This window comes from Megalopta genalis, chromosome 5 (assembly GCF_051020955.1).
Source record: "Megalopta genalis isolate 19385.01 chromosome 5, iyMegGena1_principal, whole genome shotgun sequence".
NCBI classification, from domain to species: domain Eukaryota; kingdom Metazoa; phylum Arthropoda; class Insecta; order Hymenoptera; family Halictidae; genus Megalopta; species Megalopta genalis.
In genome coordinates, this window is record NC_135017.1 from 6109876 (window position 1) to 6137772 (window position 27897).

The 27897-nt window shown below is 35.6% G+C and overlaps 1 protein-coding gene across 4 annotated transcripts in view; it reads left to right on the forward strand.

The window, feature by feature from the left end:
• The window catches only part of Stacl (SH3 and cysteine-rich domain-containing protein), a 154003-nt gene that overhangs the window by 109310 nt on the left and 16796 nt on the right, over positions 1 to 27897 (forward strand). For 3 of the 4 annotated variants that reach the window (XM_076522408.1, XM_033474404.2, XM_033474405.2), the window contains exons 7-9: positions 24006 to 24163; positions 24386 to 24436; positions 26542 to 26813. In XM_076522408.1, the coding sequence (XP_076378523.1) occupies positions 24006 to 24163; positions 24386 to 24436; positions 26542 to 26813 (481 nt within the window). The remainder of the gene's footprint in view (positions 1 to 24005; positions 24164 to 24385; positions 24437 to 26541; positions 26814 to 27897) is intronic. The other variant, XM_033474403.2, reaches the window with a different exon arrangement.

A 27897-nucleotide genomic window follows, 5' to 3' on the forward strand; every position in this document is an offset into this window, starting at 1 on the left:
TCTACGTTTTTTTATGGCCCCTTTATTATGTTTAGAACGAAAACTGTGACATTTTTCCAATTTCTTATAATTCTGCAAATTCAGAGGTCTCTGCGAAGTTCAAACCATTTTTTTCCACTACTTCAACATCTTGTAACTGAAGATTGAAGTATCACCTTTACAACGAGTCCATAAATTTCAATCTAGGATTTTTTATAACCGTTTAGTTCCACGTATAACAAAAATTGTGCCATTTTTTCAATTCTTCATAAATCTGCAAAGTCTAACATCTCTGCGGAGTACAAAAAATTTTGTTTCCTGTATTTCATTCGTATTGACTTCAAGATTAAAGTATTCCCTTCACAACGAGACCATAAACTTTGATCTACAATTTGTTATGGCCGTTTTATTGCGTTTAGAACGAGAACTGTACCATTTTCCCAATTTTTGATAATTCTGCACAATTAAACGTCTCCGCGGAGTTCAAAAATTTTCTTTTCACCATTTCATTCGCATGGACTTCAAGATTGAAGTATTTCTTTCACAACGAGACCATAAACTTTGATCTACAATTTTTTATGGTCGTTTCATTGCGTTTAGAACGAAAACTGTGCCATTTTCCCAATTTTTGATAATTCTGCACAATTAAACGTCTCCGCGGAGTTCAAAAATTTTCTTTTCGCCATTTCATTAGCATGGACTTCAAGATTGAAGTATTCCCTTCACAACGAGACCATAAACTTTGCTCTACAATTTTTTATGGCCGTTTTATTGCGTTTAGAACGAAAACTGTGCCATTTTCCCAATTTTTGATAATTCTGCACAATTAAACGTCTCCGCGGAGTTCAAAAATTTTCTTTTCACCATTTCATTCGCATGGACTTCAAGATTGAAGTATTCCCTTCACAACGAGACCATAAACTTTGCTCTACAATTTTTTATGGCCGTTTTATTGCGTTTAGAACGAAAACCGTGCCATTTTCCCAATTTTTGATAATTCTGCACAATTAAACGTCTCCGCGGAGTTCAAAAATTTTCTTTTCGCCATTTCATTCGCATGGATTCGCAGAATTGGAGTGTCCCTTATACATCGTGACCATAAAACGTGATGTACGGTGCTTTACCTGGTAATATTTACTATGATATAGTCATACCCGCGGCGACTAACGCAAAAAGGGACGAGTAATCGATGGTTCCTCTTCACGGCGATTCGTCTTCCTCCCCGGAGACGCGTTACCCAATCGGAAAGTCCCGGCTACGACTTCCCCCCGTGGCGTCGCTTCCGTTTCTCGCGGCTGTTCCGCGGCAACTTTTCCGCCGCGGATGAAAAAAGTTTCGACGAGGCCTGTCGCGGTTTTCTGGTGCGGTAGACGGACGTGGTTAGTCGCGAAAGTGGCAAGTTTTTGCGGAGTAAACTTCGGACCGGCTGTCCCCGCCAGGGACATTACCGATGGCAGAACTTGGGACCCAATAGTTTGGCGAAACCCGGCTTCAAATGCCAAGTTATAGTCCATCGGACCGACGCTTTCCTCTCAGCTGTTCCTATTTGCTGTTTCAATCTGACGATTCCGCGACACTTAATTACTGTCGCGATCGTTCGGCGCGTCATTGGCGAAAAAATGACAAAATTCTGGGCATAACTCTGAATTTGGTTGTTAATGTATACGCATCGGTATTTATTCGCAAAAAATGAGATGTAACACAACTTAAAAGGAAGATGAAACTTGACAGAAATTAACAAATTGTACAAAAATTGGAAAATTTGTATCAAAAGAATTAACGGATTTAATAGGGAATTGATATTAACCCTTTGCACTCGAGTGACGACTCTGAGGCGCCGCTAAAAATTGCTATACCATTTCTCAAGATAATTATAACAGTATCAGATTCGATCATGTTTTTAAAAAGATTGTTAAAATTGCAAATATTGTACTTGGCAATAAGCTCAATTTTATACGCATAGATCGCAATAAATCATGTAAAATAGAAATACTGTAAATCAGAAATTTCGAATTAAAACAGCTTCGAGCGTAAAGGGTTAAGTAAACCATTTGTAAAATTAACTGATAAAAATTGTGTTGTGTCGACGAAGAAATTTTTTGATTGTATCCGATTTCACAAGGTGTGTACCTCTTATTTGAAGTTGCTTCAGTGTCTGACTGCACACTGGACGTTTCCACTTAGAAAGAAAAAAAACAGTACATATGCACTTTGAAGTATAATACTTCTAGTTCAAAATGAATATTCAAGATACCGTAAATGTTTTAGTCGTTATTTTGGACAGTAGTATTTTACTAAAAAGTTTGTGGAAAAGTTTTAATATTCTTTTGCAAAATTTTGCAATTTTCCGATACATTTTTGGAAAACCGAGGAACTCTTTCTTTTAAATCCAAAACAGATGACCGATGTAAATATTTTATATACATTGTTTCAGATAGCTTTTTTTTACAAAATGTTCTAAAACTTATTTATTACTTCTACGCAAAGTCGTGTTATTTTCCAACATATTTTTCAACGCAAGAAATTTATTCTCTAAATTTGCGCATACATAAATCCTTCATCGGTAAATGCGCAGTCTGTGCACGCGAAAGTCCGTGATCAATAGCTTTTCAAACATTTGACCCAACACGTGGTTCCATCTCAAATTTCGAAGGTCATTTTCGAATTGTAAAACAGAATATGTACACGCGTTCAGTGCGTTGCAATAATAATTGCGTCGTGTCGTGTTCCTATTGGATGAAAAATTGTTTATAAACTCCTTCTTATTTTACTTTATAAGTTAGACTTTAAATTAAAAAATGCAAAGATTGATTTCAATTTTTTTGAAGAGTATTCTCGTCGGAACTCATTAGAATGTTTATTTCATCGATCCACTGACTTCAATGATGACTGTAGATGTATTTCGAGCTTCATAATTTCTCTAGATTATTTTTCAAGATAATTTTTCACATAAGATCAGGCCCAAAATTAGACGTAACATTTCTGGCCTTCAAAATATTCATATCTCGTTGCCATTAATTGTTTAATAAGTTTCTTAATGAAACAGTCCAAGTAACATTAAGATCATGTGGTTTGTTGCATCAGACCCAAAATCAGGCCCATCCTTACTACCTTTGCAAATTCTCGTTACCACTAAAAATACCCTTCATAAAGTTTTTCAATCTAAATCATACTTCAATCAATTCAGTTACGTCAAATATAGTGACTTCAATTGCATCAGGCCCACACACTTCAATTTTTAAAAATGCTCATCGGCATAATAAAAAGCTACTTCAAAATTACGCAATCAATATCTAATAGATTTCATTAAATTAATTAAAACACCAGAGTCAAAAAATCAGATCCATTTCCTGCACACTTCAGAATCCTCATCAGTAGCAAATCAAGCCAGTCCCAAATCGGTCCCATTTTCCCTAGCTTCCAGAATTCTCATCTCTATCAAACAGGTGACTTAAAAAGTCATATTACCTCAATGCAACTCAACTGATTTCACTATCATCAACGTTTCTAATCGAACTAGGCCCAAAATCGGGCCCAAATCGGTCCCATTTCCATGATCTTCAAAAATCTGTATCAACATCATACATACTAAAAAGTCACCCGTTATTAAATCTAACGCACTCGATTCAGTTATCATTACCTCTAATCGAACCAGGCCCAAAAACAGGCCCAAATCGGTCCCATTTCCATGATCTTCAAAAATGTGTATCAACATCATACATACTAAAAAGTCATCCGTTATTAAATATAACGCACTCGATTCAGTTATCATTACCTCTAATCGAATCAGGCCCAAAATTGGGCCCAAATCGGTCCCATTTCCACGATCTTCAAAAATCTGTATCAACATCATACATACTAAAAAGTCACCCGTTATTAAATCTAACGCACTCGATTCAATTATCATTACCTCTAATCGAATCAGGCCCAAAATCGGGCCCAAATCGGTCCCATTTCCACGATCTTCAAAAATTTGTATCAACATCATACATACTAAAAAGTCACCCGTTATTAAATCTAACGCACTCGATTCAATTATCATTACCTCTAATCGAATCAGGCCCAAAATCGGGCCCAAATCGGTCCCATTTCCACGATCTTCAAAAATTTGTATCAACATCATACATACTAAAAAGTCATCCGTTATTAAATATAACGCACTCGATTCAGTTATCATTACTTCTAATCGAATCAGGCCCAAAATTGGGCCCAAATCGGTCCCATTTCCACGATCTTCAAAAATCTGTATCAACATCATACATACTAAAAAGTCGCCCGTTATTAAATCTAACGCACCCGATTCAATCATCATTATCTCTAATCGAACCAGGCCCAAAATCGGGCCCCCATTCTTCCGATCCACCCTAAATACAAAAGAGAAAACCAGAAACGACAATATCGCTCTGTAACGGTGACCCGAGGAAACCGCGAACACCGAGATTTCCGTTTCCTTTCTCGATCATCGTGAGCGAAACAATTCCGCCGATCCGATGACCCGGCAGTCCCGTCGAGTGCCTTCGAAACATCAAGTAGGCGAATCCGCTAACGCGTCCGCTCGTAGCGAAGCCAGTCCCCGGTGCCAATCGAAGACGTCCCGAAACCGACCGAAAGAACGAACGAACCGAACGAACTAACGAACGAACGAACGAATGAGAGAAAGAAGGGAAATAAAGAAATAGAGAAAGAAAGAAAGAAACCCTGGTCGTGTCGGTCGTGCTCGACGGCCGAGTGGCATCGGGCCGATTAAAATTAGCACGAGCCTGCCATTGTTCCTTTCTACGTTGCAAGTAGAATGCACCTGCACGTGCGGCGGGCGCATTTCGAGCAGTCGACGGCCACATTCGTTCCTCGGTCCACCGATCTCGCCGGAGAGAGAGAAAGAGAGAGCGGCATTTGCTCTGCGAGACAGACCGGGCTGCAGTTAACGACTCCGTGAGTATGGTCGACGGACGATATCATTGCTCCGGTACCTAGTACAGTTTCTTTCGGTCACTTAGGTCGCTTTTTACCGGGACCGGTTCGCACACCTATCGTAATCCCGGGACGGATCGGTTTCAAATCTGTGTGGAAGTGTCGCCAGTGAAATTTCGCCTCTTTCCTCGATTAGCCGACCGGGTTGTTCGCTCGTGTGAATCGCCATTTTTCAAGAGGGTTTTCGGGTTGTGTCAGGTTGTGTAATGACCACGAACAGCGGTCGGTGAATCAGGTATCCGCTGGTTACATGCGAAGATTTTCTATCTATTTGATTGCACGGGAATCAATTGTCACGCCATATATGTGGATATATTTATTGCTTTTATTGTTTATTGGTTTCCGGTTGTCGCGGCGGACGTTTTAAGGCAAACGTTGTATTCACTTGACGTCGAAGGTTTCGTTAACGTAATTAATCGTGTTAGATTCGTCGAAAGCAAATTGTTTGTTTTATTCGAAAAGTGAAATTTGCAATGTCGACGAAGTTTGCAAATTTTGAGAATACAATTTGCCAAGTCGAGGAATTGAATTTGCAAATTCCGAGAATAAAATTTGCGAAGTCGAAGAGTTTAATTTGCAGGTTCCGAGAATAAAATTTGCGAAGTCAAAGAATTAAATTAAATTAAATTCGAAAAATAATATTAATAATGTGCCTAGATAATATAGAAAATTCCTCTTCTAAAAATCGAATCGAAGTGTGTGTGTGTGTGTGTGAGAGAGAGAGAGAGAGAGAGAGAGAATGTCCATTTATAATGTAAGTGATAATTTTAAATGCAGCTTCTGGAATATTTATTACTGTCCTAGTTATAGTTTTTCTGGTAAATTGTCGATTATTTTTGGAGAGTCACAGAGCAAATTTAATATGTTCGTGATTAACTAAAATTTAAGGAGTAAATTATTAAAGTAGGATAATGTGGATCTTTATTTTTATATTGTTTTCTGAGGTGAACACGAGATGTTCAGTGCCTGAGAAGTTTTTGTTTAACTCGATCACTTGGTGCAGCCAAGAATAATACCGGATCGCCCACCCGTTATATTCTTTTTTATTTTATCATAATCACCGTTCACGATATCGATAAGTATTAATATACTTCTCAATTGAAGAATAATACCGGTCTTGATAAAAGTAATTGGAAAACCATTTCGAAATCTCGCTTTGTGAAATGGGTTTTGTAAAAATCCTCTCACGCTCGGGATTTTTCGAAACCTTTCAATTTTTCAATCCCATACACGAAACTACGTTCATTCGAATTCTGATAACAATTGTTCAGTAAAAATTGATGTTGCTTAAAAGAAATAATGAAAAAATTGTATATTTTTTTAATATTTTCCAAATCTCTCAATGACAGAATCTTCGTGATTTTTTGAAAATTTTCGATCGAATTATTCAACGTTACTTTCGAAAGTATGTTGTCTCGAATGCTAGCCACAATTATTCAGTAACAAATAATCTTGCTCAAGAAGAATTCATTAAAAAAATCATTTAAAAATCTTCCATTGTAACAAAATAGATTTTACTGTAATCTCCAATATTTTGCAATTTAATTGTAAAATACGTTCTTTGAAATGCTGGTAACAATTATTCAGTAAAAAATAATTTTATTCCCAAGAAACAATAATTATAAGACAACTTAAAATTTTTCCATAATGATCTATAAATTTTCTATAATGTAAAAAAATTTTTATAATGACTTGCGCTTTGTAAAAATCTCCGCAACTTTCAAGAAACTTAATAAAATTGTGCAATATTAAATGCTAACCACAATAATTCACCAAAGATAATTTTGCTCCGATAAAAAAGATAATTCAAGAAATCTTTTCAAAATCTCCCACTGGCAAACGTGTTTTGTAAACGCTTCAACGAGTCCGATATTTTTCAAAATTTAACAATGAAATTTTGCGCGACATTACCCTAAAAATGATCTCATTTTAAAACACTATTGAACACACTAAACATTTTTAAACACTAATAACAATCGTTCACTAAAAAATAATTTTGCTTGCAAAAATAATAGCAGAGAAAAGCTTTTCGAAATCTCTCGCTGTCACCGCCATTTTGCAAAATACTTCGATGAACGAACGGTTAGCGACAATGATCCGGTGGAACATAATTTTACGCGAGAGAAAAGTGTTGAAGTGTCTCCTCCCTTCCTCCCCCCGCTTCTATGGTTTCCAGCGAGCTCTTAATGAAGTGCTTAGTCACCGGGATTTTTTTCTCCGAATCCGCCGCGTAACACACGCCACACGCGGAATTCAATAATATTGATTTGCATACGACTCTGAAGTATGTGCACGTGCTTGCGCGCCGAATGCACAAGCCCCATCAAGGACGATTGGCCTGATTCGAGCGTTCCGCTCGAGCATTCGCACGATTCCTGAATGCGACGTGTCCTGATCCTTCCTGGTGGCACGCGGACAGCCCAAATACCGCGTAATACGCCCCATCGGCAGATAAATTCGGTATTCGGAACGACTCCGAACGTTTCTTCACCGAGAAACTGCTCAATATACCGGGCGACCCCTGTCGTTCACCTGCGATACGTAAATTAGGGGCATCCTCACTGTTCAAAACTTGTCGTTCGTCTCGACTAGGAACTGTTTCATTTCCCTTTGTGTCGAGAATATAGGCACCTTAACCATTTCTTATCGTTTTGTGCCATTTTTAGCCATTTTATAGCATATCGTATCATTTTGTACCATTTCTTGCCACTTTGTGCCATTTCTTTCCACTTTGTGTCATTTCATACCATTTTGTCCCATTTCTTGCAATTTTGTAACATTGCTAGCCATTTCGTTACATTTCTTACCATTTTGTGGCATTTCTAATCATTTTACTCTATTTTTTACCATTTTATGGCATGTTCTGCGATTTTATAGCATATCGTATCATTTTGTACCATTTCTTGCCACTTTGTGCCATTTCTTTCCACTTTGTGTCATTTCATACCATTTTGTCCCATTTCTTGCAATTTTGTAACATTGCTAGCCATTTCGTTTCATTCCTTACCATTTCGTAGCATTTCTAATCATTTTACTCTATTTTTTACCATTTTGTGCCATGTTTTGCGATTTTATAGCATATCGTATCATTTTGTGCCATTTCTTGTCACTTTGTGCCATTTCTTGTCACTTTGTGTCATTCCTTGCCACTTTATGCCACTTTATGTCATTCCATGCCATTTTGTCCCATTTCTTGCAATTTTGTAGCATTGCTAGCCATTTCGTTTCATTTCTTACCATTTTGTAGCATTTCTAATCATTTTATTCTATTTTTTACCATTTTGTGCCATGGTTTGCGATTTTACGCCATTTCATACCACTTTATGCCACTTTTTGTCATTTTATGCCGTTTTGTCCAATTTGTTGCCATTTTGTAGCATTTCTAACTATCTTGTTTCACTACTTACCATTTTGTGGCATTTTTTGAAATTTTGTACCACTTTATACCATTTTGTGACATTTCTATTCTATATTTTGTTCTATTTCATACCACCTTGTACCATGTTTTACGATTTTGTATCATATTTTCTTGCCACTTTGTTCCAATTCTATCACTTTATGCCAATTTTATCATTTTGTGCCAATTTTTCCATCTTGTACCAAACTTGCCAGCCTGTTCCAATTTTGCCACTTTGTACCAATTTTGCTACTTTGTGCCATCTTTGCCACTTTGTGCCAATTTCTGGCATTTCTTACCAATTTGTGCCATTTATAATTAATTACCGTTGCATATCACAGTTTGTGTCACTTTCTGTTACTTCCTTTAATTCAGAAAAGTGTTCCAAAATGGAATAAAAATTATTTCTTGTCCAAGGTCGGTATTAAAATTTGGTCGGTATTAGCTTTGATGATACCAAGATCATCCTATTTATTAATATAATTGGTACGTTTATAAGAGTTTAAAAAAAATTAATTTATCATCGTTCGCCATCTTAAAAGCGATAAAAAGATTTGCCTGTAATAAATGTTCCATAAATTATCGATTAAGGGTCGATTCAAAATTGCATTTTGTAAGTGACCAAGTACTTTTGTTGCAGCCAATTTCTCATAAGTCTTATTTGAAATTGAACTTACTGTTGTGTCTGACCACGCACCGAACATTTCTACTTAGAAGGAACAAGCACACCATTTGCGTGAACCGTTACACTTTACATATGAGCCGTTTATTTTGAAAGTAGTATAAGTCACTTTTTTTTTAATGAAAAGATACCGTTCAATTGTAATTAGTGTTACCATTAACTCGATTTTTTTTAAAAATGTGACTTATGCCACTTTCAAAATAAACGGCTCATATACCTAGTTTAAAATTATTAATCGATGTAGGTAATTCAGAAATGATCACGAACAGTATTTCATAAATAGCGAACAATATGTCACGCGAATGTTAAAAATGATATACTGATAAAAATAGTATTGTGCCAATGAATAAATGTTTTGGATGCATATAACTTCATGAGGCATATTACCTTTTAAGTAAAGTTGCTTCAATGTCTGACCACGCACTGAACGTTTCTACTTAGGATGAAAAAGTGCAGTACGTATGGTTACGTTAAAATACAACATTTTTAGTTGAAAATGAATAATCAGGGTACAGTATATGTTTTAGCCATTATTTTGGACAGTGGTATTTTACAAAAATTTGCGAACAGATTTTCGTATCTTTTTGTAAAATTTTATAATTTTCCAATACATCTTTCGAATCAGAAAACTCTTTCTAAATATTTTAAACATTGTCTTGAATGGCGTTTTTTTTTACAAAAATCTGTAAAGAGGATTTGGATAGTATCTCTTTGCGAAATCGTGTTATTTTCCAACGTATTTTTTGGTGCAAAAAATTTGTGTTTTAAATCTGCACATGCATAAATATTCTACCGTGAAAATGCGCAGTCTGTGCGTGCTGTGAAGGCCATAGCTTTCGAAACATTTGATCCAACACGTGTTCAATCTCCAATTCCAAAGGTCATTTGCAAGTTGTAAAAAGGAAGGTGCACGTGTGAAGTGCTTTTGTCCACTGCGTCGAAATAAAAGTCCGTCAAATTTGCTTTATCTAGCTTGTTAATCCTACTGCGTAAAAACTTGTTCATCACATTCTCTTTTATTGTATACTTTGAACTTTAAATTAAAAAAATTTAAGGGTCGACATTTATTTCTTCAAAGAATATTATCATTAAAGCACATGCTATCTGTTATAAACGAATTACTATTATTTTTTGCAGTATTGTTCACGAATAGTAATAATAATATATAATAATATATAATAATCATTTATTATTATCTACAGTTATGATACAGGAAGAATCCAATAAATACAGTCCAGAATGTAAAATCGATTATGCAATTAAAAAGAATGTATGATCACGTAATTATTACTGTTAAATATACTTGTAAACAAGATAGATGATGTCTTCATTTTTAAATAAATTTTATGATTTCTTTATTAGTAAACAAATTTGACGACATAATTACTGGGAAACAAACACAACACGTGACGCTGGTGAATGGCAGAAACAATAGTATAGATAATGACAGAAAACAATGGCATAAACAATGCCATAAATAATTACATGGAAATGTCAAAAAAGTAACTACATAAAAATAAATATGATATAAATGATATACAAATGATATATAAATAATAATAATAATAATAATAATAATAATAATAATAATAATATATAAATGACAATATATAAATGAGATAAAAGTGCCAAAAAATAACGACATGAAAATGTCAAAGAATAACGAGATAAAAGTGCCAAAAACTAACGACATGAAAATGTCAAAGAATAACGAGATAAAAGTGCCAAAAAATAACGACATGAAAATGTCAAAGAATAACGATGTATAAATGATAAAAAATAACGGCATAAAAATGTCAAAAAATAACGACATGAAACGTCGGCAAACAAAAATGTTTGCAATTCATAAAATTGCGACTTCCGGTTAATTTTGCAATCGTTTTAATTTCGTCACTACCTCGTGACAAACGAGCGGAGCCCAAGCAAGGTGCTCGCGTATCAAAGTTACCCGCAAGTCGCCGAGGGTCTCTGACATGCAGATTGTCGATTGAAGCGTCGTTTAATCGGTGTGCCTTCACGAAAGCGTCGATAATGGGGCGCGCGGGGGGCTCGCAGGGGTGTCGAGTGAGGGGACGCAATGGATGGATGGAGTTCCGCTAAAATTTTCAACAAGACGCGTCCTAATGGACCTTCCGACAGCGGGCAGATACTAATATCTATGGGACAAGCTGTCCGGCTACCGATAATTGGCCGCTTCGATCAGTCGTGGCAATTTCCTTCGTGTTAGGGGTTGACCCATTCTCTACCGGCTTGTACAAGATGGCTGACTGTTCTGTGTTCCCTTCTGGGACCGCCGGGTTCAAGCAGATGCTTTCAAGACGACAGATCATTCCTGGAAACTGTTCCCGATATGTCCCAGTTTCTCCGGTGCGCGACAGTTTAACCCTTTCCCTACGTGTGACCGGAAACGCACGTTCTGCATTAACTCGAACGGCGGAGCCCGGGTCTGTTTGGACCCGAGTGTCGTTAATTGACCATCTAGTTTCCGAATATTTATTTTAAACTTTCCAATATTTCATCGACGTTCATAAAAACCTGTCTAGTAATTGAAAAAAAAATTTATTGAAAACAATCGATCGATTTTGTAGTATTATTATTTATAATATTACGATTTATCCTAAGGATGCTTAGCGAAAGGTGTGATTAAACGGTAGACTATAGTCCTTCACATGGATAGTAACTCGGCACTCGTGCTGAAAGGGTCAATTATCAATTGGGGGTGGGGGTGGTACCGAAGGGTGCTTAATGTAAAAGATATCGATTGCTTCGAGTGTTCCGCGATATGTGATGGTAAAATTAACGAGAAGCTACAAAAAGGGAAATAGTTTCGCTTAAGATTGTTTATTCCCCACCCTCCGTTTTCTCTTTATATCTAGGGGTGGTTTCAGACCCTGAATATTTAAAGATCTTCTGATTATCATGAAGTGGTCCCACCGGTGCAGTGAGAATGTTCGCAATTAAAGTTGCTCCATCGTTCTTCAACTTCTCCAATCTTCTCGAAGTCTCGAAAACTACCCTCGATGATAATATCCTGATTCTTAATGAATCTTGAAGTAGCAATAAGAATTTGGGCAATTAAAATTATCCTGGTGCTTCTTGTTCAAGGAAGGGCTAAAATCTACCCATGAATATAATTTTCTGATGATCCTATCGATAGCAGTTGTCGCCGAAACAACCCTCCGAGAAGTATTTTAATTTGAATATATATATATATGGTTTTCTCGTAGAAGAAAGTATAGTTCAAAATAATTCAACTATCCTGGATAATTAACTGTTGCTTTTGGATGTAATGGAAACTTCTGTTGAAAGAAACATTGAAATTGTTGAAAACTACCCTTAAGAGATCAATTGCAATTATTGAGAGCTGGTTTTGAGAAAAGAACTGTGCAAAATATAAGACCAGAAAAATTAATTCGTAAAATTCCGTAAAATTATTCTATCCTCCACCATTTTGCAACCACCCCTGAAACTGTCAAAACTAGTTCATATTTTCAATTTTACAATTATAACTTCCAAACTCTCAAAATTACCCCTACAAGCAACTATTCTAGCTGTCAAACCGAACTGTTTCTACGAAACAAAAGTTCTTACAATTAACATCATGCCACCCCCATCCACTTTGCAACCACAACACCCGAAACTCCGTAAACTACCCTTACAAGGACCACTCCAGTTGTCAAACCAACCTGCTCATACCAAACAAATGTTCTTCCGTGTAATATTGTGCCCATGCCTCTTCCCTTTGCAACTACCACCCCAAAACTCTAAAAACCTCCCGAAAATCTTAAAACTACCCCAGTTAAAATCGGTATATTTACCAGAACAGTCTGTATACATATGTATGTATTCAAAATGAATTCCTTACAAGTAAAATCATTGTCTTTCAACCATCAATTTCTATATTTTTTAAAACTACCCTTACGCGATTCATTCTACTTATCAAACCTAATTTGTATCTTCGTCTTCTTCTAGTTGTCATCCCTTAAATTATTTATAAAAACACCCATAGTAAAATCGTTCTACTTGTTAAACGCAATATATCTTCGAATTTCGAAATTCTTGTAACTAAAATCGTCGCATCCCTGTCTTCCAACCACCATCCCCGAACTGTCTAAAAACACCTCTATAAATATCATTCTCCTATGAATCTTATAATCATTATATTTCTCATCGTTATTGTGATTCCTATAATTATTATGTTTCTTGTAATCATTGCTTTTTGTAATCATTATATTTCTTATCATTGTTATAATTCTTATAATCATTGTTTTTATCATTATTATGCTTCTTAAAATAATGATGTTTCTTATCATTATTGTTCTTATAATCATTGTTCAATATAATCATTTATGTTTCTTATCACCATTATATTTCTTATCATCGTTATATTTCATATAATCATTCACGTTTCTTCCTATCGATATATTTATTATTATTTATATTTCTTATCGTCATTATAATTTTTATAATCGTTTACCTTGTTTATAAGTTTACCCTGTTTATAATCTTCCCATCGTTATATTTCTTATAATAATTTATGTCTCTTATAATCATTATACGTATTTCGTATATATATATATATAATTTTATTTATGTTCCTTATCATCTTCACATTCCTTATAATCATCATATGATCATATTAATATCATTCTAATTCTTATAATCATCATGTCCCTTATCCTTATCATCATTCTTATTATCAACACGATTCTATCATAATCTATAAATCGATTCTCAACCCGGAGCGATTTTCCGAAAATTTTCCTAAACCCACCTCTTCAAAAACCATTCAACCAAAACCCTTCCCCCAGCAACCACCAATAAAATACCGCGTGCACCCGAAACCCCATAAACCCCTTCCTTCAGCAACCACAAATAAAACACCCCGCGCCCCCGAATCCCGTAAACCCCCTCCATCAGCGACCACAAATAAAACACCCCGCGCCCCCCGAACCTCGTAAAACCCCCAAAAAACCACCCGGCCCAAAAGTCCCGCCGAAAAGCCACCCTAAAAACGAATCCCCCGGAAAAAAGGTTCGCCGCAATCCCGCCACCCGTAATCCCTCTGATCCTAATTTGGACAAGCCTAACCCGGTGGTGGCAGCCGGTCTCGCGTAAACACCGCCCCCCCCCCTTTCTCGCTCCATCCGAAAACCGCTGGGGTATAACCCGGCTCTCTGCCGAATAAATACGGCGCGCGCGATCGCTCGACATGCGCCCTGGCAACTGGGTCACCGTCGAACACGTCGCGCCTGAAAATCCATTCCCGGCCTCCTCTCTCGCGCGAGTCCGCCTACCTAGGTCAGGGTATAAAGGCAGCAGGGAGGCAGCGGAGCACCACAACCGAGCAGCCAGAGAGCAGCGAGTCCGTGCCCCCGTGTGTCACCTCGTGGATAATGGTTTGGACAACGTTACGCACACGAGTCGTTAGTATCCCCGAGCCCCCCGATCCTGGCCACCGAACAGAAACGAAGAGAACCGTTCGCCCCGAGTCGGTCAGTGAGAGCAAACAATCGTTTCACCTGGCGCAGTCTTCTCTTCCCCTTGGCTCCGGTCTAAAGTTTTTGTTGCCATGCGACCACGATCTGTCCGCCAGGGTGGACACCACCTGGGCCCTCTCCGCGAGAAATACCTCGACCCCTCTTCCCGACAGACCACACAGTGTGACACGTCGCGTCGTCGGGGCCCCTCGCAATGACATCGTCGCTGCTTCGGCCTTTTCTCTTCCGGACTCCGAGTCGCCGTCCTTTTTTTTCTGGTTTGGTGTGCGCTCTTTCCGGGGACCTGGTCACGTGGGCCATGGTCCCCCAAGCTGTGGACCATTGACACGTGCTCGCCGGACGTGCTTTCGGACACACACACACACACGTGTGCCTGCCTGACTGTCGCGAGGTTTTCGCGTACAAACGTTCGAAATTTTGTTTATGCCTGACGGGATCGCCGCGATCGCGGAATGGACTCTTCTGGAATCGTCGCGTTCATGCCGGCAGTGCATCGGTCGCGTGCTGTGCGCTTCTTCGGGGTTGTTCGTGGGCCTGGTTTGCGCGGCTCGTGCCTCCTGGTGAAGTTCGCATCGCGAGAATGATTTATATTTGTTTGTTTTCCTTCGACGACGACAAGTCGCGGGTTTCGGGCTCGTTCGGATCGTTTTCATGTCGAACCGCGCCAAGGTTCGTTGGATTTTGTTTACGTTTCGTCGTCGCTACTGCGAGGTTTTGGATTATTGATAGTTCTGTGGGATGCTGGTTCAATTTTCGACTTCGTGATTCATTCGTTCGGTTACGCGGGCGTTTTGGTTCTTTTGTTGGTGCGTTCATGGGTCGTTCTTGCGGCGAGTTTTGATCTTAATCTTATCTGGATTGTTTTGTTACAATATCAAGTGTACAGCGCGTTTGACTTTCGTTTCTCACTGTTTTCGTTTTGTTAGAGTGTTTACGTTTTGTTGAAATGTTTACGTTTTGTCGGAATGTTTACGCTTTGTCGGAATGTTTACATTTTGTCGGAATGTTTACATTTTGTCGGAATGTTTACATTTTGTCGGAATGTTTACATTTTGTCGGAATGTTTAGACTTTGTCAGAATGTTTACGGTTTGTTAGAATGTTTACGTTTTATTAGAATATTTACACTTTATTAGAATATTCACAGTTTGTTAGAATATTTACGTATCGTTAGAATGATCACGTTTTGTTAGAATGTTTACATTTTGTAGAAATGTTTACGTTTTGTCAGAATGTTTACATTTTGTCGGAATGTTTACATTTTGTTAGCATGTTTACAGTTTATTAGAACATTTACATTTTGCTGGAATGTTCACATTTGGTCAGAACGTCAACAAACGTTTTGTTGTCACTTTTGCAAATTCATTTTCTGAATTATTTTGATTCGATTGGATCCTATTTTTAGTTTCAGTGTTATAATTCATTTATTCGTTTTCTCAAACATTTTATTGTTCCTAGCATTTTTATTGCATTTGATTTTTATTCTAGATTACTTTTCGAAACTCTCTAATTATTATTAACTTTCGATAAAATTTATTTATTATTTATTTATAATTTGCTATTCGCAAATAATATTGTCAGTTTGTTATTTTCACCTTTGTAAACATCGGAATTATTTTCTTTATTGTTTTATTGTTTTTTTTATCCTTATTCCCTTTAGGAGCATAACAATTCTTTTCAATTTTTTAAGAATGTTATAGTTTGCTGTTATAATTATCACTATGATTCTTATTATTATTATGTTTCTTATCATCACTATGTTGTTTTATCGTTGTTGTAATTGTTATCATTGTTTACGATTCTCCTAATCATTTCAAGTTTCTTGTTGTCATTATTTTTTATCATTGTTATGATTCTTATCATCTATAATTCATCATTTACAATTCTTATAATTATCGTATTTCTTAACATCGTAATTTTTACATGTACCTGGCTTGATTCTCTATCTGTCGGTAATTTCCCAAAAATTTATAATTGTCAATAATAAAAACAAAAAACACTTCATTGTGTTCCAATGAATTGCCTTTGTTGACATTCCAAGAAATTGTTGCTTGTTTACGCCGGAACAAATCGAACTTCCGGATGTAGGTCAGGGTGCCCGAGAAACTCCGTGACGTTGTAAAAATTGTGAAAGTTCCGATGAGAATTTTACAAGCTCCGCGTCTCTCGATCAGTAAATATAAGCGTCTGCTAAATATTCTTCGCTGACGCGCGGAAAACGACCGAAGTGTATCGCCATTTTGAAAATCTCGCGCGACTCGAGAGCGCGTGCGAATGTTTTACAAGAGTCGTGTAACGAAATGAGATGCGGTGGCCAGAAATTTCTCAATTACGAGGAAGTCTCGAATGCTCGAAATTCGTGCGGCCATATTAATTCTTAAACACTCGAGAGTGAGTGAGAGAGAGAGAGAGAGAGAGAGAGAGAGAGAGAGACCGGAGCCATTCTGGAACTAGGTCCTTGAAATGCCACACGGCTATTGCACTTTCACCCTTCATTCACTTTCCGCTGCAACCCTGCTGAAATCAGAGTGCAAGTGCACCACGGTTACAATCTAACAATAATTAGGTGAAAGTCTAGTCCATCGGATTCACTATAGTTTACAATTACAATATTAAATTATTCATAAATATAAGATAAATATTAATCCTCATCCTATTATATATCAGTATTTATTAATTTATTTATTTATTTTCTTCTCGGTTGAAATCACTCTCGCTAATTTAATCATACTTAATAACAAATACTATATGCGCCGCGTGCAACAAATGCAGATCAAATTCTAATGCAATGTAAACAATTCAACGTTACGTTCTTACTTGGTATTACCACAAGAAAAGAAATAAATATTTACGCAGCTTCTGCAACTTGAGATTAATTTGCATGCAAGTTGCAGTTCAACGATAATATTAATTAAAACATTCACATTTCTTGGGCAAAATTTATTTAAACATTCACATTCGTCTGAAAAAATTAATTTAAACGTCAACAATTTCTTTGGCAAGATTAATTAGAACATTTAAATTTCCTGGAAAAAATTAATTTATAAACATTTACATTCGTCAGGAAGAATTAACTGAAACGTCAACAATTTCTTGGGCGAGATTAATTAGAACATTTACATTTCCTGGAAAAAATTAATTTATAAACATTTACATTCATCAGAAAGAATTAATTGAAACGTCAACAATTGCTTGGGTAAGATTAATTAGAACATTTAAATTTCCTGGAAAAAATAAATTTATGAACATTTACATTCGTCGGGAAGAATTAATTGAAACGTCAACAATTTCTTGGACAAGATTAATTAGATTTAAATTTCCTGGAAAAAATTAATTTATAAACATTCGTCAGGAAGAATTCATTGGAACGTCAACAATTTCTTGGGCAAGATTAATTAGAACATTTAAATTCCCTGGAAGAAATGAATTTTCAAATCCAATTGCAGTTATCGGCGATATTAAATTTAATGCACAAACGAAGGTGTTGCATTATTTATTTTTCCGTATGTTAATATTAATTGCTTGTTTTTGTGTTGTGCCAAGAGAACGATATTGTTACCGATAATGGTATTGGAATTTGTTAATGGCATCGAGCGGGTCATTGTTGTTATTTTTATTGCTAATGGTGGCGGTTTAAACGACGGTCTCCGCTTATTTCGTATTCGTTTCGGTTTGTTCGTTTCTGCAGCAGATAACCGCGTTGAATAGTACATTGTTGGGTAACGGTGAATGCAGTTTGTGTGTGGTCGATGCACCTCCGGTGCATGAATGAAGTCTTCGAAATATATGTATACATTCCTCGATACAATGGGATCATACGTAGCGGCTTGTTTGCGAGCAACAGCCGTCCGAGCTCGAACAGCAACGTTTTCATTGTCTGATAAAACGAAACGAGCATCAGAAATTTCTTTGCCGAATGCATGTGATACAGTAAATTCTCCCTAATCGACGCTTCGACAATTTTGGGAGAGGAGATACGAGCCGCGAGGCTTCGAATAAACGTACCTCCCCTTCCCAAATCGTCCATTTTTGTGCACAATTTGAGTCGGTCAACTAGCGAGAATTTACTGTATTTCATAACAGATGAAAATTCTTATTACTTCAATTATCAAAATTTTAATTACTTCGAATGTGTGATAAGAGGTATAGCTGCATATGGGGGTCAAAAGCATCGTCGAGGCGATACATTGTGTAAAATTTCAACCCTGTATCTCGATCGAGAGGTAAAACGATCAGGTGAAATCGACAAATTAGTTTCCTGCCTGTTTTCCCTAATTAATGATGCATGGAAATTTTGAGAGAACTCCGTTGCACGTCAAACGCCGAAATACATACCACCGAATTCGTTTCAAATTTTTTAATTGAAAACACTGGTCTTCAAAAAATCAATATCCTCAAAGAAACGAAGAACTGCAGATTTCATATGGAAATTTCAGAATGACAGAATTTGTATTTGCACAGTGTCTCTCCAATTGTCCCTTAGCTTGTGAACTGAAGAATTGACAATTTGGGAAAAGGAGATACGATTATTCGAGCCTCCCCTTCCCAAATTCTCCATTTTTGTGCACAATCTGAGCGTCAATTTTATAGGGAGAATTTACTGTACTACTTTCATCAGATAACTCTCTATACATATAAAGTTACAAAATAATTAATAAACAACGGATTTGATTCATTCATTGTAAAAATTGATAAGAGAAATACAGAATAGTGAAAATATTGAAAGAATTTAAGAACACTGTCACATTGTTTGCGATCGTTTAAAATTCTTAAAAAATGAACTACATTTTTATTTGGCACTAGTTTCTTGCAATTGCCGATCAAAATTTTTATTTTGCATGAAGATCCGCTGCCCAACGATTAAATATATAACGTTATGAAGTTAAAATTTTGAAATTGAAGTTCAAAACATTTGATTTATGTGCACGTCTTAGAACGCTAAAATACACTAAAGTCTCCCTAATTGACGCTCAGCTTAGAAACAAAAATGGACAATTTTGGAGGAGAAGATGCGATTATTCGAGCCTTGCGTCTCGTTTTTTGTTGACAATCAGTAACTATGAAAACTGTAAAATATTATAAAACAAACTATAAAATAATCGTATCTCCTCCTCCAAAATTGTCCATTTTTGTGTTCAAGCTGTGAGGGTCAATTAAAGGAGAATTTACTATATTTCTTTTGCATTTTGTTGGAAGGAGATTTCAATCGAGAGCGGAGAATTGTCGAATGAAATCAATTAATTGGTTTATGCATTTAAAAACGCTCCTGCAATTGAAACGTTGGCATCGTTCCCTAATTCATCGCAACATTAGATTTGTCATCGATAAAAGGGCCGGTTTTTTTCTCAATAGTTAAAAAAATGCCTCCGTTTCCTAAGAAAGAAAAGCGCTGCTATTTTCCGCTGAAATAGTTCCCGCGCTCTGAAAAATATTTCTCTTTTACGCTCTTCGCGAAACGAAATTATCTGCTAATTTTTATCAGCATCAATTCGTTTCTTGGCCGATCTGGGCGTCAATTAGGGAGAATTTAATTGATCGATGTAATTGACCGATTCGCGCGATTTATTACGTGAAATCCGTGAACAACAGGGTATCGTTTCGAATTGTTCATCGGGACCCGAGAAACGAATTCGCTGCGCGGAGATAACGAGAGTGGCTTTCTTTGAACTTAAATTAATTCATTAATTAATCCGCATCATTTGCTGCGGAAGCTTTTCGACGAGGCTCGACAATTATTACCAATTATTTAATTATCCGTAACGTTTAATGCTATTAAGGTTTAACGGCGAATTTGTGAGAAATTAATAAAATGCACGATTTTGTGTGATAATTAGATTGCGGGTGTTTTTAATAACGTTCAATTATGTTAACAATTTCCTTCTTTCGGGATCGTGTTTATAATTGTCGATAACATTGAGTACCGACAAATTTATTTAATAGCAATTTTACCATTTGTTGCGTTAGCTTTAAAAATGTAATGGATGGTACCTTTTTTTATGTAATCAATTTTCTTCGTTCAGGGTCGTGTTTTGTAATTATCGATAACATTGAGTACCGTAAAATTTATTTAATAGCAATTTTACCATTTGTTGCGTTAGCTTTAAAAATGTAATGGATGGTACCTTTTTTTATGTAATCAATTTTCTTCGTTCAGGGTCGTGTTTTGTAATTATCGATAACATTGAGTACCGTAAAATTTATTTAATAGCAATTTTACCAATTGTTGCGTTAGTTTTAAAAATGTAATGGAAGGTACCATTTTTTATGTAAACAATTTATTTCGTTCAAAATCGCGTTGTTTATAATTATCGATGAAACTGATTATTATTCAATTCATTTAATAGTAATTTCACAATTTTTAACGAAATTCTAGAAACCTAACGAAAAAGTATCCCTTCGCGGAATAGTACAATCATTAGCATTTTCAACAGTCTTTATTCATGCAAACAATTTTCTTCGTTCAAAGTCGTGTTATTTACGATTATCGATCACATTTAGTATCACGAAGTATATTGAAATTCTACCATTTATAATAAAGTTCTAAAATGGTAAAATGGTTTAGTACGACCATTTTTTCTGAGATCAGAAATATCTGTAACAATTTCCTTCTCTCTCTCTCTCTCTCTCTCTCTCTCTCTCTCATTCGAAATCATTTAATTTATTTCTAAAGAGTTCAATTCATTTATTCCTTAAATCATATACAAAGTAAAATTAAATTTACTATTAAAACTCTGCGGTGGTACTAGTGGTGTAGTGTGTAACTAATTACCATTTATGCAACTGAATTTTCTCCATTTTATCCTGAGCCATTCGCTGCACAGTATTTTGCCGAATTCGACATTCTATTATCGCACGCTATGAGAAAAGTCCTCATATCGAAATAAACAAGCGGTTTCTAATTTTCGAAGACACGCGCGTGCCACGTTCGAAACAATTGCATCGTTTCCCCGATCAAATCATTGGATACAATAGGAGCAGGATAGAATCGAGTGTCCACAGAATGCACACGCATATACCCGCATATGCATACATATACAGACGACCGGCATTCGAACACGTATCGCGACGGGCCATCACGTGTTCGGTGTCGAATCCAATTAATGCCGGTTCCTTCGTCGCATTAAAACCGTGCGCTGGCTTCCTCTTCCATTGGGCTGCCTATTTACCAGTTGGCCGTGCACGGCCTGTCAAACAAGTCAACCGGAAACGCGGCTGTTTCCATTACCACCCGGTCCGCAGGGAGCGACAAGAGCTTCCGCTTCGCGAATTTCGCGAATTCTTTGGCCGAAAAGGAAACCGGAGTACGCGCTGTCTCGATGCATTCCGAATGCGTTGTCCTCTCGAATTGAATTTTCAGTGTATTACCAATCTCACTTCGAACGTTCTACAATTAAGTTGAAATTGTTTCCGGCAATTTTCTTTCGATAAGGAAAGACGAGATCGCATTGTCCCAAGGCGTGCCAAATATTCCTTCTACCAAATTGAATTGCATTCTCGGCAATATTCGACTTCTAATATTTCCGATTGAGTAGAAATTGTTTTTTCTGTAATTTTATTTCATTAAGAGAAGGCAAGAATGCATTGGTCTGATGCATAGTAAATGGTGTCTCCCTAAATTTTAATCTGTCTCTAATTTTACTTCAAACATTTTTTAATTAAATAGAAATTATATTCTGTAATTTCTTTTTTATTTAAAAAAAAAGCAAGATTGCATCGTCCTGATGTGTCTCAATAAATTGAAGTTTAGTTTGTGAGCAATTTTATAATTAAATCGAAATTGTTTTCTGCAATCTTCCCAAATTGAATTTTAAGCTGTCACTAATTTTACTTCAAACACTTTATAAGTAAATAGAAATTATTTTCTGTAATTTCTTTTTTTTTGAAAAAAGCAAGATTGCATCGTCCTGATATGTCTCCATAAATTGAATTTTAATTTGTGACCAATTTTACATTTAAATAGAAATTGTGATTTTTCCAAATCGAATTTCAATCTGTCACTAATTTTAGTTCCAATATTTTCAATTAAGTAGAAATTGTTTTCTGTAATTTTCTTTTATTAAAAAGAGGCAAGAATACATTGTATTCTTAATTAAATAATGTTTCCCTAAATTGAGTTTCAATCTGTCACTAATTTTATTTCAAACATTTTATAATTAAATAGAAATTGTTTCGGGTAATTTTTTTGAGAAAATGGCACGATTGCATCACCTGATATGTCTCAATAAATGACTTTCTAAATTGGATTTCAATCTGTCACTAATTTTACTTCAAACATTTTATAATTAAATAGAAATTATTCCGGGTAACCTTTTTCAGAAAACGGCACGATTGTGCGTCACCTGATGTGTCTCAATAAATTGGATTTTAGTTTGTGACCAATCTCACAATTAAATAGAAATTGTGTTTTCTGTAATTTTTCCAAATTGAATTTCAATCTGTCACTAATTTTAGTTCCAATATTTTCAATTAAGTAGAAATTGTTTTCTGTAATTTTCTTTTATTAAAAAAAGGCAAAAATGCATTGGCCTCATGCATACTAAATGATAACTTTCTAAATTGAATTTCAATCTGCCACTAATTTTACTTCAAACATTTCATAATTAAATAGAAATTGTTCATCGTTCATTCATCGTTCTGATTCATGCCAAATATTTCCACTATAAATTTAATTTTAATTTGCGACCAATTTTGTTTCAAACATTTTACAATTAAACAGAAATTGTTCTGGGCAATTTTCTTTCATTAAGAGACAATTTTAAATGCATTGGTTTAATGCATCTCAAATGGTGTTTCCCTAAATTGAATTTCAATTTGTTATCAATCTTGTATCAAACAAATTAAATAAAAATTACTTTCAGTAGTTTTCTTTGAAAAAGAACAAGCAAGAATGCATTAGCCTAATGCATATCAAATGTTATTCCCAAAAATCAACTAACCAACCAAAGACCAACTTTTTCGAAGGTCAAAATGTTTCAAAGTAATTATTTTCTGCAATTCCTTCTAAAATGCATAACCGAAGATTAAAATAAACATTGCACTGCCACAATGTATTCCAACTGTTGGCCTCCAGAACTGAATTTTTTAATTTGCAGTCGATCTTGCTCCAAAAGTTAATTCAAAAATTTATTAAAATTTGATTAATTAAAATTAATTTAAAATTACTTTAACCCGCACCTAATAATCCAGCACATTTTTCTAGATACTTAGGTAATTATTACTATTATTTATCGTTATTTATTATTATTTTTATTATTTTCATTATTATTATTTATTTATTACTATTTATTTTGGTCATAATGATCCAATATAGAAAGTAAAGTATAAACTACTAACAATAAAAAAAATAGTAGTGTCCATGTATCCGCCGAACAGAGACAAATCAATAAATATTACGTAAAAAAATATAATAAGATGAAATGAATTGTTCGACGTATGTGGAGCGTGGATCGAACTGTAGGATCGCATTCGTTTTACAGAAAGAGCTGTTCGGTAGCGGAGAAGCCGGTCAACCGGATGGGGTGAGCAGCCGGAAGATGTCGAATGGCTCGACCGGAAGTACCAAGCACAAATGGCTGAAAGCGTTCAAGAGTCTGAAGACGACGAGCTCGCCGACAACACCGCCGTCCGCAGACAAGTCAGTTACGAATGAGAATTGATTTTTCAGAAAATCGATGCTTTTTAAATTCCCACGTTTGTGTTATCGTGTTCCCGCGTCTCTTTTTTCCCCTTTTTCTTCCCACGTAACAATAGCGCGTCTGTTTTGTTGTTCACCACGGGAATTGTGTTGGGCATTTAGCCGGAGGAGTTAGCTTTGAATAACTGGCAATTGTTGTTTCGCGAATGCTGACTAACGCAGAGGGAAGCAGGCGATGTACCATGCTGTTTCGACGGTCGTCGCCATGTCCAGGTGAGAACCTAACTTTCCCGACCTTTCAACTCTTCGTAATCAGGGCCATTTTAACTCAAATTTTATTATTTGTTATTTATTATTTTCGAATTTATTATCTTTTTAACTCGAGCCTATTTGAACCAAACTAAAATAAGTTTGATTAAACCAAAGTTTGGTTTAAGTTTGGTTACCAAAAACTAAAATAGTTTTTCTGATTTCTGGTAATCTCTTTTTTTATATAATCTAGCGCATTTTATACATAAGGATGTTCCATAATTATGTTAATATCCAGAAAAAGGTGCTTCCTGAGGTCATTTGAAGGAACTTTTTCCTTAGCGAAAATGCAATCCGCGGCTTCGTTCACGAGTTATTAACGGAAAATAGGGGCCAATGAGTGGCGAGCTCGGCTGGCTCGAGGTTGACCGAGCCAACGAGCGGTCGGAGCCCAGTTCCGCTGATTGGCTCGGCCACCTAGCGCTACGCGAGCTCGCCTCTCATTGGTCAATGTTTTTTCATTAAGAACTCGTAAACGAAGCCACGGATTGCATTTTCGCTAAGGATAAAATTACTTCAAATGATCTCAGAAATCACCTCTTTCGGGTGTTAACATAATTATGGGACACCCTGTATATGAAATTTAATTTTGCGACTCGTGCAACAGTTACATTTTCGACAGTTTTTCTTTAAATATTTGATAATGTTAAAATTATCCAAGTTGCGGTTTCTGCCATAAAAATTGTTCCTTCAATAGATTGAAATCATATTAAGACAATAAATAAAAGAAAGTTCCGCAATTATTGTTTTTATGTATTTTCTTGTTTATCGAATATTTCAAAGAGTTTGAAGTACATCATTCCTGTCAGCATTGTTGTATTAGCAAGAATTACGATTACAAATTGAAGGTTAATATTCATGCTTAGCTCCAGAGATTTAATATTTTTTTTCAATATTATATCACTATCAAAATTACATTGAAACAATAATTGAACACTGAGTACTATGTAAGGAGATGATCTCACAGTTACTATATTTATGTATCATTTCAGTTTGTTGCATTTTGTAAAAGAATTTGAAGTAGTTCATTTCTGTTGCAATTGTTGTATTAGGGGTACTGTACTGTGGGGAGACCAATTGCTGTGCCTTTAGTTCGTTGTCGGCAGTAAACTTCATATTTATCGAATAAAACATTTTTAAATAAAACTAAACAAATTTAAAATACAGAAGAATTTAATATGTTTTATTCAGTGAATATAAACTATATTTATAACGAATAATTGTAATTATATTATATAATTATACCGGAAAACAAACCAAAGGTACAGTAATTTGTCACCCCACAGTAACCGGCTCCGCTACGCTATTTCTTGAATTTTAAAAATCTGTAAATACCGTAAATACACAAAGATCCACAATCTACTTATTATTCATCAGGCCATCTTCTCTGCATTAACACTAAACCTACCGAGCCCTAATAGTGTGAATGTATTTAGATGTTTCATAATCTTTATTATAATGTATACTTGTGTTAAGATATCAATTTTATTATTTTCTGTGAAAGATTCTTTGTAACTTCAACGATTTTAAAATAGAAAATGTGGAAGCAGTCATTTTTGATCGATTCGACAGATTTAGTGTTAGTAAGTTAACATATAGTTTACATTATAGTATATATACATGTACTATGATAATATAATATATAGTATACATATATAATATATATAATATAATATATATAATATAATATAATATAATATAATATAATATAATATAATATAATATAATATAATATAATATAATATAATATAATATAATATAATATAATATAATATAATATAATATAATATAATATAATATAATATAATATAATATAATATAATATAATATAATATAATATAATATAATATAATATAATATAATATAATATAATATAATATAATATATAGTATATATATATATATATATATATATATATACATATATGTATATGTATATAATGTATAGTCTATACATTACAGACTATGCATTATAGTTCACCCCTATTTCTCTTTTCAGGAAACGAACAACCCGAAGAAACGAAACGAACAAACAGCTCGAAAAATTAACAAAGCTGAATTTGTTTATAGGAAAAGTCTCGAATCGGAGGGCGGGCACATATGGCGCGAGTACACTTATCGGAAGATCACCCCCTGCGACGCCTGTGGCCAGGTGTTGCGCGGCCACAGCCGTCAGGGCGTCAGGTGTCGCGGCTGCAAGGCGAACGCGCACACCGACTGCATCCAACTGGTGCAGCCGGCCATGTGCCCGAGCTTGGCGCCGAAAAAGAGCGGCGGCATACCACTTCTTCGGAGGCAGAAGACGCAGGCTCAGGTCGACGAGACTCCGGCCGCAGAGCACAGTAAGTATAAACCCAGTCTCGAACCCTTCGGAGGGTCTCTGGTCTCCTTGCCCTGCCAGGCAAGAGAACTTTTCTTTCTCTCTCTCTCTCTCTCTGTCATTCTATATATTTCTTACTATCTTTCTCTCTCTCTTTCACTCATTCTTTTTCTGTCCAGTCGTCGAGGATCGTCGGTGCTCTCACTCTAAGACCGTAATGGTCCTAGCTCTCACTATGTATAGTTACACGTACTATGCTAAAACAGTGGATATTGGGAAAATGTTTGACTCATCGTTTTATCGTAGGATAGTGGAACTGGTTACTGTGGCGTGACTAATCGCTGTGCCTTTGGTTTGTTTTCATAACATAATTAACTTTATATTTATCAATTATCAATAGACAATTTTAAAGGAGTTTATTAAAAAAATGAACAGAGTAAAGGTATGTTGAAAAAGAGTTTATTCAAAAATAAACAAAATTAAGGTATTTTGAGAGAGCTTATTTAAAAGTAAACAAAATAAGAGAATTTTGAGGGAGCTTATTTAAAATTAAACAAAATAAGAGAATTTTGGAAGAGTTTATTCAAAAGTAAACAAAACAACAGGATTTGAAATAAGTTTATTATGAAGTTTATTATGTCCAAAAACAAACCACAGCAATTGGTCATCCCACAGTAACTGGCTCCACTATCCTATAAGATACATTTGTGTTCATTTTTATATGTTTTATATTTCTTTTATACTTTTGTTTAGGTACATTGATTGGGATGACTCATGTTTATACAATGATCTAGAATCTAGGAGGTGGATTATACATCTTTCATTTTTGTTGTATGCTCCAAGTGCACTAACAGAGGCGACTGATTTGTTAAATCTTGTAGATCCACAATTTTAGTATATACAATAGTTTCACTCAAAGTTCAGAATTTTACCAAAAAACTGGAACCAAAGTCTATCAATGAAAAACATTGTAAGGATAATAGTAATTAATCTCATGTGAGGTTATTTATCACAACAGGACACGTCTGACAGCCAGACAATTTTTCTCCCTCCAGTTTGTTATTTTTAGTATGTGAAACCCACCCCTCACACGGTGATATCTTCTT